The sequence below is a fragment of the Chenopodium album genome, chromosome 1 (genome assembly GCF_948465745.1).
Source record: "Chenopodium album chromosome 1, dcCheAlbu1.1, whole genome shotgun sequence".
In the NCBI taxonomy this organism is placed as follows: domain Eukaryota; kingdom Viridiplantae; phylum Streptophyta; class Magnoliopsida; order Caryophyllales; family Amaranthaceae; genus Chenopodium; species Chenopodium album.
Genome location: NC_137834.1, coordinates 54,254,540 through 54,271,280, shown reverse-complemented (window position 1 = coordinate 54,271,280; position 16,741 = coordinate 54,254,540). Strand labels below are relative to the sequence as shown.

General features: G+C 35.9%; 2 protein-coding genes across 2 annotated transcripts; one reads left to right on the top strand and one right to left on the bottom strand.

Moving 5' to 3' along the window:
- Positions 1–472: 472 nt before the first annotated feature.
- On the bottom strand, positions 473–12,331 carry LOC145556055 (uncharacterized). The gene is made up of 8 exons (XM_081617738.1): positions 12,065–12,331; positions 10,826–10,894; positions 8,523–8,651; positions 8,006–8,088; positions 7,835–7,910; positions 5,205–5,399; positions 2,856–2,984; positions 473–982 (listed from the first exon to the last, which is right to left on the bottom strand). Exons 1-8 carry the CDS (start codon positions 12,137–12,139, stop codon positions 806–808), a joined length of 933 nt encoding a protein of 310 aa, XP_081473864.1. The 5' UTR covers positions 12,140–12,331; the 3' UTR covers positions 473–805.
- A 915-nt stretch (positions 12,332–13,246) lies between these two features.
- LOC145632795 (protein FAR1-RELATED SEQUENCE 8-like) lies at positions 13,247–15,696 on the top strand. The gene is made up of 6 exons (XM_081685132.1): positions 13,247–13,378; positions 13,484–13,648; positions 13,747–14,333; positions 14,600–14,749; positions 14,867–15,194; positions 15,325–15,696. Exons 1-6 carry the CDS (start codon positions 13,247–13,249, stop codon positions 15,694–15,696), a joined length of 1,734 nt encoding a protein of 577 aa, XP_081541258.1.
- The last annotated feature ends 1,045 nt before the right edge of the window (positions 15,697–16,741 follow it).

Here is a 16,741-nt window from a genome sequence, read left to right as displayed (position 1 = left end):
GGGTCTTTGGGATTTGTGCCCTTGATTAGGTCACTGAACCCTAATCATTGGTGGGTTGCGCCGTTTTGCGGCTTTCTCGGGATTTGGGCCTGAAGGCTGCCTTTTCCCCTTATTTTCTGGAGTGACACGTGTCAAGCAAGGATTGGTCCACTTTGGGCCATCCTGAGGCTGACACGTGTCATCCTCTGATTGGACCACGTGGCTAGGTAAAATTACCCTAAACAGTTACCAATGCATTAGTAAAGCTAATTAAAATTTACCATTAATAATACTTTATTAAAAAGTTTACCACTTAGAAAATTAAAAAATTGAAGTTCACCCAAAAAAATTTCCCTTTCTTGTTTTTAAAAAAAAAACATAAAGCTGAAAACAAAAAATAATGTCAAACAAACCCGTTTTTATGGGCCAAATCTAAAGTTAAAACCATACGCAGTGCAACTTGTCCTCAAGAATAATATGCAGAAATTGCGTATAACATCAAGCATTCATGCATCTTCAATATGATTATTAGTGAGCAGGAGTTGTTACACAGAAAGATTGGAGTTTATACCAAATTCAACACAAGCGAAAACAAATTCCAAAAGTCATACTCTGTAATAGCTACATTTCAACGTAACATAAAATTGAATCGGAGAGAGAGAGAGGCGGGGGGGGGGGGGGGGGTGGGGGGGGGGGGGGTGGGACAGGTTGGAACTTTTACCTATAAGAGCAAATAACACAATGAAAGTATTTTAATCAAGAGCCTAATCCTAACTCATACTCTGGTTAATAAATACAAGTTGCTTAATACAAAGCCATGAAAGGCTTAATCATCAGCTTCACCATTTTCGTTGTCTATGTTAGCTCCCTTGAGGTGCAGGTGCTTCTCCCGTTTCTGAAAATCTGTCAAGCCTTTTCCACTTCCAGTCACTCCAACCTTACCTTGTGGATCTTCAGGGGACTTGAAAATGCTTTCTTTTTTGCGCCCTGAGAAGAAACCAACCTAGTCGCCAAAAAGAGAACCAAATTAGTACCCACCCCTCAAGACACTGGACATGCACATTTGTAACTGCACTTGGCCAATGAAGGCAAATAAAATTGATAAATATACAACAAAACAAAGTGATAGGAAGAGGGAACAAAATATCTACTACAAAGTAAATCCCTAACATTTTAAAAATTTTAAACAAACTCTTATGAACAGTGGCGAAATCATACCCTTAAAAGTGTTTATATACTTATTTGTCCTAATTAATTATAGTTTTTTTTTTTGGAAAATTTGAGTTTAAAAATCCCAAACTTTGGGCGGTTTACTATGAAAAATCCCAATTATTCGTTATCCCTCAAAAATCCCAACTTTGATACCCATTTTCTTTTAAAGATCCCAACAAGTCACCAAATCTTTTACTTCAAGTTACAATCCACGTGTCAACACGGGATTGGTCAAAAAAATTAAAAAACTAAAAAAATAACTAATAATAATAATAATAATAATAATAACAATAATAATAAAAGCAGCTGCCACCCCCTTCCAGGAAAACACCCTACCCCTGCCCCACCCCCACCGGAAAATTGGCCCCTACCCTCGAAAACCCCTCCCCCGCTGCCAGAAAATGGCGCCCACCCCTCCCCCACCCCCGCGGAACCCTCCCACCCTAAACCGGAAAACACCCCCTCCTAAAACCTCCACCCTCGAAATCGCCCACCTCCCTGAAATCGACCCACCGGGAGGGTGGGGGAAGGGAGGGGGGGGGGCAATTTCGAGGGTGGGGGTTTTGGGAGGGGTGTTTTCCGATTTAGGGTGGGAGGGTTTTGCAAGGGTGAGGGGGAGGGAAAGGGGTGGGTTTCGAGGGAGGGGGAGGGGTGGGCGCCGTTTTCCGGCGGTGGGGGAGGGGGTTTTCGGGGGTGCGGGCCGATTTTCCGGCGGGGTGAGGTTGGATTGTTTTCCGGGGTGGGGGTGGGGGCTGGGTTGGTTTTTTTTTTTTTTTTTTGAATAAATCAGATTTTTTTAAAAACAATTAATTTTATTTTTTGGACCACTAAAATTCTGACAAGTGGCAAATTTTTTATTTTAAAAAAAAGAGTTAACCTTCTTTTTGGCAACCAGTCATCTGGGATCTTTAAAAGAAGATGGGTATTAAAGATGGGACTTTTAAGAAATAATGCATAGTTGGGATTTTTCATTGTAAATCGCCCAAAGTTGAGATTTATAAACTCAATTTTCCCTTTTTTTTTTAAGTTTATAATAATTGTGTATAGACATTTATACCCTAAAAATATTTGTTTATATATTTTCTCTCTAATGCTGCTAGCAACTAAATTTCTGACATAATTTCAAACTAAAAGAGCTCCACGAATAAGGCTAGCTATGGCACGTGCATCGTGCATGAGCCGCCCTAGTTATATGAAATATATTGCATGAAAACCAGTTGGCAGGAAAGAGAACAATTAAATCTGAAAGATTCAACACAAAGAAAAAAGGAAAAGGATAATCCGGTCTTTTTTTTAGCTCAACCAATCTGATAGCCCTATCACTTTATACTTTGTCAGTCCTCCCCACCCCCACTACACCCCAGTCAATCAAAAACTACAAAAATAAACCAAGGCAGACTTAGCATACAATCATTATGCACCTTGCTGCCAAGTATTTGGATTATTCTAGGTTTATAATAGAAGCACAATAGTGAAAGACCAGCAGGAGGCAAGTGTTCAACTTGTGGAGTTACACAGATAATTAAAGATAGATGATAATTGAGCAGACCCATTAGATGATCCGCCAGACTAAGACTAAGACTAGACTGAGACAACCCAAATTCCAACAAGGGGCAGCAGCAGGGAGATACAAGCAACCAAAACAAATAAAAGTCATATAATACCTTCTTCGCACGGCCTTTTGTACTTTGAAATTGCTGCCAAGCATTTTGACGTTTGTTCTGAGTCACCTCAAGTTGCTCAAATCGAGCTTTTGACTTAAATGAGTGTATCTTCTTACGTTTTGCTGCTTTCTGCACAAATCAACACAAGTTATCAAATGAAATGTAGCACTCTCATCAATAAATTCTATTAATTCAAGTTAGCAACAAAATTGGAAACTAGCACTATGTTTGGATAAAGAGAAAAGGAGGGAATTCTAGTGATGCTGAGGTTATGAAATTGGAAATTAGCACTATGTTTAAATAGAGAGAAACGGAAAGAAAGAGAAGAGAAGACGAGGGATGCATCACTCTTTGTTTCCCTCTCCTCACCTCCCTTTCCCTTCCCTCTTTTTCCCGTCACTATTATTATCCAAACATAGTGTAGGGTTAGAGTTTCGAAGTTTCTGATTCGTGATGGAGTTTCAAAGTTTCCAATTTGTGATGAAAAACTGAGAATATATATGGGGGGAAAATCGAGAGCAGCGCAGAAACGTAGCATTTGTTTAGAAAATGAAAGTTTAAAATTGTATTATCATGATAATTCAATTTGAATAATTTATTTTCCTTCCAATCTTTCAAAATTCAAAAAGAATTTATTCTTAAATAATCAATGGAAAATTTTCCTCCCCTCCATGTATCTCAAATTCTCAACCCCTAAAAATGTTATCTAAACAATAGAAACTATCACCCTCCCTTTCCCTTCTTTTTTATTTTTCCACTCTTTCCTTGTATTGAAACATAGTGTAAATGAAATTGCATCCATTATTCTTAAGCTCAAAATTATTCAACTCTCACTGAATTTGGAGTACCGATATTTATTTGATCCCAAAGGAGAGGTTGGAGAAGGTAGTTGGAGACACTTTCTTCTATTGGAAACGTCAATTTCAGTGGAGGATTCGAGAACCTACGGATTAAATGATCTAATCATGAATTATGTTGACACACTTTCTTAAGGGTCAACCTTATCCAGCTAACACACTTCTACTTTTATTTTATTTTATTTTTTTACCCTAAATAAGAAAAGGTATGGGTAATACTTTTTTGGAGTACTGCTATGAAAACAATAAGGAAATCAACACTCACCAAGTAATGGTCTCCAAAACCCATTAATTACGGTAAATAAAGTACCCACTACCAACTTTCACAAAAAAATTACTAGTCAATTAATCTTCCATTCTTCCATAAAACTATGTGCTCAAACTGGAGTGTCTAGTACCTTTATCTCTTTAGTGTGCCTAGAGGCTAGAGCTTTTTCATACATTGTTCACTACCTACTACAAATTGAGAATGGTAAGTTTACTGTCCACATTACCTAAAGGTTAATAAAGAGTGGATTAATAAATAGAATACAAAGTACATGAAACAGAGAGACACTAGTGTTTCCACATTGATTTAGGTTTAAAGTTTCCGATAATCAGTTTTGAAAAATAGAGCCAATTGTTATACCAATGACGAAAGACAATTTTTTTATCAACAATGGAAGGAACTCCCTTTTATGTACCAATGTGTGTAATGAGAATCACAGTGAATAACATTACTCGTTTCCATATTCAAGGTCAAACTTAAAAGCATTGACCAAATATTCTCATTAATATATACAAAAAATATAGTCATGTAATACAATATTAGATTCGTATGACACACCCAGGATTTGAGGTTTAACTACCATGAAACCTTGGAAAGTCTTATAAAGTTCAAGTATGGAAGTATTAAGATGACAGTGTTGGGAAAGGTTGTTGGCGAAGCTGGTAAAAGATTAAAGCCATCGCAAAGCAGTGTTAAGGAAGTTTGTGGAAAAGCCAACACATGTTTCATTAATGGTTTCACAAAGATCTAGGTTTCTAGAAGTGGTTTATCGGAGCTAATAGGTATAAAGAGAGAGATGCATTCATGTATACCGTGTGATCAAAGTTAGAGAATAGTACAAAAGATTGGGACATGCTAAACGAGATAGAGGGAAAGGAATTTTGGATAATTGTAATTAAAATATTCGACCCAATTGTGTTTAGGGGGTCCATTTGGTTTACAATTCAGAGGGGGTTTGATCTTTGATCCACGCAATACTGAGCAAGCCCCTTGATCAGCCAGTTTGGCCGAAGTTCAGTTCCCGCCTTTTCTTTAAGAATGCTATGTTGTTGTTGCCTTTCGTACACTCTATCCAGATCATAACCAAAATGAAACTATGCAGCTTAGCCTAAATTGTAAGCTCGGCTAGGGAGCACCCTTGACCCACCAAAAAACTAATTAAAAAAAGCAATGCAGAAACAAATAGCACTGGTTAAGCAAGGAAACACCATATCCAATACTCACCACGTCTTCAGGGTCATCAGGATTTATACGAAGTTTTGCCGGTAAACTTCTTGACTGGAAGTCACCAGCAGCTGCTTGTGCAATTTTTCGTTTCAAGGCCTGTTTAGTAGCTTCTGCTTCCTTCTCTGCCTTTAATAAAGCATCAACACCTGCATCATCGTCACCTTGAAGTAATCGGACATTTGCAGGATCAACCTGAGAATTGAAATCAATAAATCATGCGGTATTCACTAGCAGGAACTATAAGGTTGAAATTTGCCCATATCCAATTCTATTTGCCCATCTCACTGAAATCACTGGTTAAGAAAGGAAGCACCATTTCCAATTCTATTTGCCCATCTCACCGAAAATATAAGTTATTACATTTATAACATCAACTTTTAAGAAACTAATTTCATGAGCCAAGCAGCTAGGTAGTTTGAGGCCTTTGAAAAAAAGGTTGAAATTTACAGTTTATAATGTTGCATATTGAAGAATTTAAAGTAAATCATCTCACACCAGTTATGAGGACAACAAAATATTGGCCAAATATTTGCAAGTATGCTATTTCAAGCTCAAGTTGTTTTGCTCTTAAGTTTTAAGTCAAAGTATAAACTGAATATGAGTATTGAATTATGAGGTGCACCAGGTCGGCCTTTTAAAACTAAGTGTTCAAATAACATAGCTCAAAAAGCAGATTTAAATGGAGCTCATATACAAATATATATATTCCGATCCAAACAACCAAACTAAAACTCTACTGATTTGCAGCCTGGGATGTATGCAACCCATTAACTGTAACACATCTACTCTTCACCAGGAATGCAATTTAATCTACAACGCGTTTTCTGTGTGGTAGGCCACACTGTGTGGCCGGCTGATACACACACCAAATCACTTACCGGGTAACCCCTGATCAAGTAACCCCATCCACACGGTGTGGCTAGCCACATGAAACTGTGTTTAATCTATTCTTAACACCACAAATATCTTAGTGCTTGGCTGCACTCTCTGGCCCAAAAATTAAATAATATCATTACATACTGTCTCAAAAAATCATCATCCGGACCTAAACAAATAAACGTAGACCATATTTCTAGACAGGGTCGTCCCAACTTACATGGAGGCCCTGTGCAATTGAGATAAATTTAGGTCCTCTTTTCAATGAGATGTTTAATACTTCTATGTTTTTAATAAATGCTCCTCTTTGACTTTCGCAAAGGTTTAGAAAAAAAAAAATAGAATTTTTTTTAAGTTACTCCCTTCGTCCCACAATGCAAAGCCTCATTTCCTTTTTGGGTAAACCAAAATACAATGCCTCTTTCTATTTAAATGTTTTTTTTTTTTACATTATTACCCTCTTTTTGATGAGTTGTCATCTTTATTCTTTTACTTTTTTGTACTTTTAACACCAATTACTTTTTCTTTCTCTCTATCTCTCTCTAACCCCACATGCACATATGTACTTTTAATCATTAGTTTTAAAAAATTTACAGCTTTCTTAATTTCCACACAAAAACCTAAAGAGGCTATGTATTAAGGGAAGGATAGAGTATTATTTAACGGAAATATGTTGAAAAAAAAAAAAAAATCATAAAAGAATTAGTAGGTTACTGTAGGGGTGAGAGAGAGAAGGATATTTTCAAAAAATGAAATTGAGTCGGGGGACATTATTTAGGAGGAAAGTATTATAAGATTGTTAAAATCTTCCAAAATATGGGAATGAAATAATTAATTAAAAAATATCCAAAAATGAAAAATAAAGCACACATTAAACAAATGAAGAGAGTATCTAAACCTTTAAAAAAGTAGTGCTTTAATTTAAAGCTGAATAAGTAACTACACACATAAGCCTTTAAATAAGTAGTACATGTATGACTGACTATTTAGGCCCTATTCACTTCATCTTAAAAAATAATATTCGCTAAAATTAATTTCAGTTCAATAAAATTAATTTCATTTTAGTAAAAATAAGTTCAGTTAAGTAAAAATCAATAAACCTAAATAAGAAATATAATAGAAAATCAGTAATAATAATTTCATGTTTTGCAAAAATAATTTCAGTTCAGTAAAATTAATTTCATTTCAGTAAAAATAATTTAAGTTCACTAAAAATAATTTCAACTCAATAAAAATAATTTTAGTTCAGCAAAAATAAAGTGAAGTGAACGGGGCCTTAGTTTGGATAGATTTTGATTAAAAATACTACCTCCGTTAATTTTTATGTGCAACTTTGGAATATTTTATATCTCACAAATAATACCCCAAAGTTGCACATAAAAATTATTTGAGGTAGTAATAAAATAATAAAAAAATTAAAAAAAAAATCTGGAAAAAAAATAATGGGAATCGAATCATGCACCTACAAGAACTTGAAGCTACACATTTACTGCTGAACCACAACGATTATATTAAATCATCTCTACAACAACTTGTATACATATGATGAATTTGAGGCCCCAAGCAGTATTGGGCACAGGACCAGTTTCTGGGGTGAAAATCATGTTTTTTGCAAAAAATAAACAAGTGATCTTCAATACAGTGACACATCAAGAAGCCATGAATTCCATAATGACGAGACGTATTAGAAGCATCACAGCATAACATATTCATAACTAGGAACAATTCTCAGAGTCAAATCAGGAAAATACCTCTTCCTTATTTCCCCATTCATCAAAGCGAACAAAATAACCATTCAGAGTGCAAGCCTCAACAGTTGCATTATACCTGAACATTTAACTAATCAAACACAGAAACAAAGGGTAAAACAAACAGCAAAAGCAATTATATCCTACTTAACACATGATGCTGCCTCTTCTTACCATTCTCCATCTTCACTCCAAACTGCTTGAATTTTTGTCCCAACAGGGAACCTGTCCTCTCTATCTAACATGTTTATGGAATCCTGAAAATGAAGAAGCGACACCTTCAGCATTAACACAAGGCACGATGTAATACTAAAAACAGCTGAAGATTGTGCAGATACAATTAGATCTAGAGCAATAGAAATTTGGAATGAGCAACAATAAAGCATGACCCGGAGTGATCAAGAAATAAAAAAAGAAAACCATTTATCCTACATGTTACAGAATACAGATATTGCAGAACTTTATGGTTATGTCTATAAATCATGTATCTGTTCTTGGTGAAGCAGCTGTCTTTATTGCAGAACATTATTGTTTTGTCTTTCTTGCACTAAATGGATGTTCTAAATATCAGGGGCTTTATTTTATGTATGTTATTACTTTCTGGTCACATTGTATACACTGTTTTATTTAGCCTTTGGTCTCGTGGAGGAACTTCAAATTGATTGTGCGTGCATGCGAGAGAGAGAACTACCATTTCATACTGAGATATTCTATTTGATTCCTGCACTGTATCAGATTTACTTGCATTTGTGCTGATAGCAGAAACAAAATTCTCATTTTGCTTCGTAGTTTCCAGTAGCTCTTCGGTCAGAGCAATCACCTGAAAGATAAAGTATACTCAGTATAAGAAATTTATACAGAGATATAATTTAGGCCTAGACAACTGTTAAATTCCGAACTTAGAAAATCGGGGTCAACTCCTGAAAGACTGAAATCATGAGGATGTATGCAGAGGTGAAACATCCAACACATAGCAGACCTGCACAGAAACCAAGATAGAAGTGATGGGCATCTGGATGAAATTCTAACAATCTACACATCTCTAGCCATTTCTCTACTCCCATTACAGCTGCCTATTATTATGATATGAGCCACACTAGATCAAAAACAGTAATACCTTTAAAACAAGCAACAAGAAAAAAACCAACTATAAGTAGCTTGTTTTTGTCACTTGTTGAATTACATACTTACATCGTATTTCAAAACTTGATCAAAATACACAATGAATTTTGAGTATAAAGAGAACGCTATTATAAATTAAAGCCCATACCCTTTTACAATCTATTAACAAATTAAAATAAATTTTCCGTCCTACATCTGTACGGACGTACGGTCATTGTATGTATACTTTCGCTTCTACCATTGGATCCACAATAACCGTTTTTAACATTAAACAATGAAGAAATTCACATTTTATTTCATACTTTCCTTTCTTAGCATCTTGCCCATCCCTTCACCCTTCCTCATTAATAATTTTGACTTTCCTGATTATCAATAAACCAGGTAGTATATATATGAATATAAATCAAAACTATCATAAAACAAATAAAATAAAAAATAAATAAATAAATAAGGGAACCAACAGTCCATAACTTAAAAATCATCTCCAATCTCACATTACAATACAAAGGAACACTGGCATTAATACCACATGAGCAAGAACCCAGACAGAACTTAAAAATACCACTAGATCCTATAAATGAAACCCACAAAAATTGCCAACCACAACAAAAATGTTCCTCTCCAACCAAAGAAACCATTTAATAGCAACAAAATAGAATTTTGCCACAACTATGCCCCTGACACTTTCTTAATTTCATACAAACAACGTGCAAATGAGCCAGAAAAGCTAACGCAGCAACCTTAAGACCTACCGGCCTATTACAACAATGGCATGGCATAGCACACATAAGTAGATAAAGAATTGATTTATCTCCAAATCTATGATAGATTACAAGTATTGCATTTCCTCCAAACTTGAAACCCAAATAAAATCAGTCATCTACTTAAGTGCCTAATCCTTTTAGCTAAATTAGAAGGGGAAAAGTTGTGAATTTAGAGTTTATTAATAGCATAAAAGAAATGACAAGGAAAGGATCTAGAGGAATCAACTAACCAAACTCTCCTCATTAGAATCAGACAAAAAAACCAAATCACCGATGCCTGACAGATAAATAAGCTGTGACAGTTCACAATACTAAAAGTAACTCCTTTAATAAAATTTCAAACAATAGCACTCATCATCTCTCATTAAAAAAAATGGAGTTGAAGTATGTGAGGGAAAAAAATCCTCCTACTTGACGAATCCTTACAAAATAACAATTTACTCTTCATTACCCACCTTGACCAAAAAATGGAAATATGTGGATGAACTTCCAAGAACTTTTACACATTACTATTGTATTTTTCTACACCATGCCAAAAAAAAATATTAAATTAAAGAGAATATACCCTTCGGTCCCTAGATATATAACACCCAACCACCTAATAAAAATCAAATTACTATATTACAGATTTATTCTTCCTTAGAATTAAAACCTATTCTTAACTAAAATGATGATTCCTCTTCTCTACACCTACCCAATGCCCTGCCAAAAAAAAAAGTCTGCAATAAGCCTCTCTAATTTCTCACACCCATCAAAAGCTTAAAGAGGAGAATAAACACAAAGGTAAATTAGATCCCTTAAAAATAAGGCCCAGCACATTTTACCAATATACCCCAAATTCTGTAGCAGACCAGCTGCAAAAAAATAGACTCCTCTGTTAATAATATACCACGGCTAGTACAATATTGAAATCCTCATTCAATAAAAATTCAATCTAGCAATTAAAGTAAAATTGAAACAAGAAAAATCTAAATCTAAAATATCATCAACAGAACTTTAAATAATTTTTATCAAAACTAAAATACACCAATAACACAAATAAAACAAAAGGAGAGAGAGAGAGAGAGAGTTTGGGTAGATATCAACAGAAGTTTTGGGTTATGATCACCTCTTCAAGTTCCTTTTCCATGTCCTTATATTCAGAGTTCCCTGGATCATTTTCCAAAAGCAATTTAACCTGACATTGCAAAGAAAAATATATATCAAAAAATAATCTCATGCATTAATGTAGAAAATAATAGTATAATTCTGACCATCTATTTTTGCCATTATATAAAATAAAAGGCTAATAAGTTGTTGGATTTATCTTAATATATATTATTAAAATATCAAGTCATTATTTTTACTAATAAAATTAAAAATATTGATAGTCAAAGTTGAGGACAAAACGTAAAGTGTGGCAATTATCAAGGAAGGGAGGCCGGAGGGAGTATTAATTAAAGACGAAAAGAACAAGCAGTTAAACTAACATATATACCGTCAGAACTCATCATTTAAAGCACGCAACATCCAGATTAGAGACCAAAGTAAGACTCAATATTTTATTTCATCATGATGCAAACTATGAAACCCCCATTACTTGTCAATCGAAATGAACTCAATGGCTACCCAAGAAAAAGCGGAAATTAAGAACCTTGGTTACCACAGTTTTAAAATTTGTAGGACTGTTGCTTCTTAAGAGTTAAGAAGCTGAATAATTACATTGTATACTACGCCTCTTATCTTATCCATGTCACCAATTGGGAAGAAGCTACTTCGCAAATATGCAGCGTTATTCATAACAGATTTTAATATGAAGACACTAATAAAAAGACGTGAAATTCACAATCAAACTAAAATATATTTGATTCTCTAGCCTATGGAAGCAGAAAGCTCAGCCACAAACGATTTGAAACACCAACAACAATTTCAAAAACTCTTACTTATCACTCCTGCTAATGCAATAAACAGATTTACAACTATAGTCATAAGACATACAGGCAAGTCATCAATGTTTCCAACAAAAGCTTACAACAAAATTCCTCAATTATAAGTCCAACGAAAATCATCTTCTATTTAATTCCGGCATTGGTAATTCCAATATATAAAACCCTCCAATTATACAAAAGAGATAGCTTGAAATTTGATGCCCAATTATAGTTCATATAGAAACCAAAATTACAATACACAATAAATCAATTCACTCTCATCAATTAGGATAAATTGAATTAACTACACTAAACTAACATATCAACCCTAATTTGATCCCAACAACAACACAACAATCAGGTAATCGAATTACAATGAACCCTAAATCGCAAAATATAATTAATAATTATACAACATAGTAATTGGAAAAAGAATTTACTTGCTGCAGTTGCTCTTTGTAGGTAGAGATGTTCGAAGTAAGTTCTTCGATGCTCAACTCTTCGCCGCCCTCCATTTTTTTTTTTTTTTTTTTTTTGAAAGAATATGCTTCTTCACAAATTACCTGTAATTGACGAAAGAGGGGAAACAGGGAAAGATTTTACCGAAGTCGAATCACGCCAAGTTCAATAACAAATGCGTCTCCAACTCTCCAAGGCTGTAATACTCTAGGAGGGTGTTTGTTTAGGGGGATAAAAGCGGTGGGACAAGGGCTAATTCTCTTCCCAGCACCGTGCTATGTATAGCACGAGGAAAAAATACGAAGTTAGTGTATTTGTGGGGCCCGGTTGTATTTCAAGTTGTATCTTTATATAAAGTGAGTGTATTTGGGTATTGTTAACTCCGTTGTGTCAACAGTGTCACGTTGAACACTTTAACCACGAAATGAAAGGCTAATTCAACACATTATGCGCTCTTCCTCGCTATCATCAATGTCTTCTCCTTGTGCAGTACTTCTCCTCGCAATTCAATTGTGAAGAACAATTGTTAGCTTTCCGAATCAGGTATGTTTTATCAATTCAAGCATGAGTTGGTATTTGTTTGGGGAATTTTAATGTTGATATGCAGTATTTTTTGCACGTTTAGGGTTACAAATTTAATTTTTGCGATTGAAGGTGAAGTGGATTGCTTGAGCTGAAGCTGATTTTTGGGTCAATTTTGTTCGAGTATGCGTAGTGAATTTGCGATTGAGTGATTGGCTAAGTCAATTAACGAGGTTGAATCTTTGATTTGTTAGTCCCTTTAAATTAGTGTTTGTTGCTAAATTGTTGCTGTATTAGTGTTTTCTTGCCAATTTGTTTGTTTTTTTTTTTTTTTTGTTAAAGTTTTAAAGCTTACATAATTGATTTTTGACTAGTTATGTTGCTGTACTGGTTTGGTATATCATGTGTGTTGTAGAAATGTGTATTTTTTTTGGGGGAAAATGTTTGAAAATCATTGTGATTTTGTAGTTAGTTATCTGATTTTGGGTAGTTAATTATGTGATTTTGAGTTAGTTTAGTTAGCTTTCTGATTTATTTGGTTAATTATCTGTTTTTGTGGGAATGGTTATTATAGGCTTGTATTTGTGGAATATGCCTGTGTTTGTGTTAATTTGCCTTGAATTACACCAATATAGGTGTAAATGTCAGGAGAAGTTGAGGGTTGTTTGTTGGGGGAAAAAGGAGAGGATGAGGAAGATGAATTGATGTTTATTGGTGATGATGAAGTGGATGACGATGAAGCTAAAATGGTTGTGGATTATGTAGAAGATTATGTAGAGGAGTAGGGGAGTGGGGAAAGGGGAGGATATTGCACTCCAGATGAGAAGGAGTGCAAGTCTATGGTGAACATGGACTGTGTAACCGTGGAGGCTCCTCAGGTCGGTATGATTTTTGATACCTGCCAAGAAGCGGATTTGTATTACAATGCGTATGGCAAGCAACAAGGGTTTGGGGTTTTGCTTGCACAAAGTGCCTATAAAGTTGTGGGGGAGTTAAGGTTAAGCGTGCAACAACATGGAAATGCGACTGTTATGGTAAACCAGGTACTAGGAGGAAAGTTGGTGGGAAAAGATTGGCAAGGGAGTTAGAAGGGGAACCCGTAGCAACGAAGAAGACCAAAAAATGTGGGTGTCTTGTGAAGGTATATGCTGGTTTGTTAGAGAATGGGAAATGGGAGTTGAAGAAGGTGGAGTTGGAGCATAAGAATCATAATCCAACCCCTTCCAAAGCATTGCTAGTTCCAAAGTATAGAATGGCAGAATTGGAGAGGATGCCTCATATTAGGAAAAGGCTCAAATTTGCTGATGATGTTGGGATAAGCACTTCAACTATGCATAACCTTATGGCTAGTGAGAGGAATGGCCTACAGAATATGCGTTTCACTAAGAAGGACTTGCATAATTTAAGGGCAAGGGAGAAGAAGCTGAAATTTAAAGATGGTGATGCAAATGCGATGATGAAGTACTTTCAAATGATGCAGACTAACAACAAGAATTTCTTTCACATGCAACGGTTGGATAAGAATGGTGTGCTTCAAGATGTTTTATGGGTCGATGCTCGAAGTCGAGCTGCTTATGAAGATTTTGGGGATGTTGTTTGTTTTGATACGACATTCCTATTGAATAAATATGATTTGCCCTTTGCAAATTTTGTTGGTGTTAATCATCACGATCAGACTACCTTGCTTGGTTGTGCTCTTATTTCTCGTGAAAACACTGAAACCTTCAAGTTAGGTGATCTCTTACTTTTTTTTAATTTTGACTTTTGTTATTGTATTTCATTTGGATGTAATATTTGTCTGAGATATTTGTTTGGTTTTGTTGTTTATTGAATTTTAGGTGGGTGTTTTCTACTTGGATTGATGTCGTAGGGGGGACTCCTCCAATGGCTATCTTGACTGATCAAGATGCAGCCATGCGCTAGGCGTTGAAGGAAGTTATGCCATAGACTCGGCATAGATGGTGTATCTGGCATATAACTGAAAATTTTGGAAGCAAGTTAGGCAAGTGTAAAGGGTATGCTGAATTTAAAGATGAGCTGAAGAATATTATTTATGATAGTTTAAGTATGGAAGAGTTCCAATTGAGGTGGAAGGAGTTTATAGCTACGCACAAGCTAGAGAGTAACTTGTGGTTTGCTGTTTTGTATTCGGAGAGGGAAATGTGGATTCCGGCAGCAATGAAGCACATGTGTTTGGGCTGGAATGAAGACCACTCAGAGGTCGGAGAGCATCCATAATTTTTTTATGAGTTTTGTGATAGGCATACTGGTCTATGTGACTTTGCTGAGAGATATGTTAGGGCTATGGAACACCGCATTGAAGCAGAACGGTTGGCTGATGGGAATTCTGTTATGTATCTTCGTACCCTACTAACAGATTTTAAGATAGAAGAGACATTTAGGAATGTGTATACGGATGCGAAATTTGTGGAGGTGCAACGGGAGTGTAAGAGGTTGATGTACTGTAATTACAGTAGCATCAAGGAGATTGAAGAGGGGTTGTATGAGCACCTTATCAAAGACAGAGTTTATATTTACAGTGACATTGAGAAGAAGGAGAAACCGATTGGTCGGTGGCGAATCTACCGGGTATTATACAATGCAAAAATAGAAGAAGTTGAATGTGAAATGTGAATGCATGTTGGTCGAGTACAATGGGATTCTTTGCAGGCATTGTATTAATGCCCTTGAGTCCTAACAAATCCCTGATGTCCCGAAGAAATACATTTTGGATAGATGGCGAAAAGATATTAACCGCAAGCATACTAGAGTAAAAGTCGCATACCATGACCTGTCTAAGACTAAGGAAGTTCTTCGGTATGATAAAATGATGGTTGCATTTAAGCCAATATCATGTCTTGCAAGTGAGAATGATGAGGCATTGAGAATGGTTATTGACGGGCTTCAACAGTTCGAAATGCAGATTAAGAAGGTAGTGAAACCAGCTCTACCTATGAGCAGTGTTGGTGAGGCCTTGACTAACAACACGCCACATAGTGTTAACAACGCACCCCAATTCTGTACTCCTTCCTCTATGGGCAGAAGTGTTGTTGTAGGTGGACAGTTGGCCGATTGTGGTGAAGATGATTGATGGGTGTCATAAATGGCACCCATTTGATGAGCATTTAGGTTGATTTCATCCTCTTTTCATAGCTTTCTTGCTCAATAAATGCTTTGTTTTATGCTTTTGCTCTTAGTTTTACCTCTCCTCTCTTATTTTGTAGCTTTCGTGTATTTCGTTGGTTTTCTAGTCTTTTCTCCTTTATTTGTTCTATTTTCGTGGTTGTTAATATTGTACGAGGTTTGGGTCTTGATATTGGTGATCTACTTAGGTGGAGGAAGCTTTTGGAGCAAGCTCATGGCATTTGGAAATCTCAAGATGCAAGGAAGTAGAGATTCCAAGTCTTGGCTCTTGCGCTCTCATGTCGTGCTACCATTAAGAAGTGGTGTTCCCACTAATCAAGAGCATTAGCTACTGCCACTCCTAGTGTTCATCAACATCATAAGTCATGCGACCTTAGCGAACCCACCAAGCCGCGAGAATCTCGAAGGAACCCATCTAGGCGCGGGCGCACAACAGGGAGGCGCGGGCGCACCTAGGGGTGGCGCGACCGCACCCCTTACGTGCGCGGGCGCACCTCCCATGCTGCGCGGGCGCGCCTTCGTGGGTATTTTGTGCTTGGTTCTTGGTGTTTTCGCGCCTCTATATATATCTATGTAAACCTGATTTTTGGGCAAGTTTAGAAGCAAGTTTCATATTAGATTTTGATCATATTCTTAGCTTAGTTGAGAGCTTCTCTCTCTAGTTTTAGGGTTAGTTTTAGGAGTAGATTTAGAGAGAGAAAGTGAGGAATTTCAATGGTGATTGAGAGATTGAAGATTCAATGGTGACAATTGTATTGGAGATCTTCTCTATTATCAATGAGCATTTCTAAACTCTATCTCATTTATTGTTTTGTTTAATATTCATGTTTGTTTGATTTGTTTTGATTGGATTTTGATCTTTGATCTTTGATTAGAGTAATTGTTCTTCTTAGATTGTTGATTCTTGATTTCTTTAGTTGTTGTTGATTTGATGATGTTGTTAGAGTAGTTGTTTGGCTAGGGATAGGGTGAAGCTTATATGATGTGATGAA

What these genes read in the sequence shown, in the direction of transcription:
- LOC145632795 (XM_081685132.1), top strand. Translation starts at nt 13,247, where the DNA reads ATGTCAGGAGAAGTTGAGGGTTGTTTGTTGGGGGAAAAAGGAGAGGAT. An exon ending in TGGATTATGTAGAAGATTAT is followed by an intron (nt 13,379 to 13,483) that starts GTAGAGGAGTAG and finishes GAGGCTCCTCAG; the next exon opens with GTCGGTATGATTTTTGATAC. An exon ending in GAAAACACTGAAACCTTCAA is followed by an intron (nt 14,334 to 14,599) that starts GTTAGGTGATCT and finishes AAATTTTGGAAG; the next exon opens with CAAGTTAGGCAAGTGTAAAG.
- LOC145556055 (XM_081617738.1), bottom strand. Translation starts at nt 12,139, where the DNA reads ATGGAGGGCGGCGAAGAGTTGAGCATCGAAGAACTTACTTCGAACATC. An exon ending in TGGAGTGAAGATGGAGAATG is followed by an intron (nt 7,911 to 8,005) that starts GTAAGAAGAGGC and finishes TTAAATGTTCAG; the next exon opens with GTATAATGCAACTGTTGAGG. An exon ending in AATGGGGAAATAAGGAAGAG is followed by an intron (nt 5,400 to 7,834) that starts GTATTTTCCTGA and finishes TTCAATTCTCAG; the next exon opens with GTTGATCCTGCAAATGTCCG.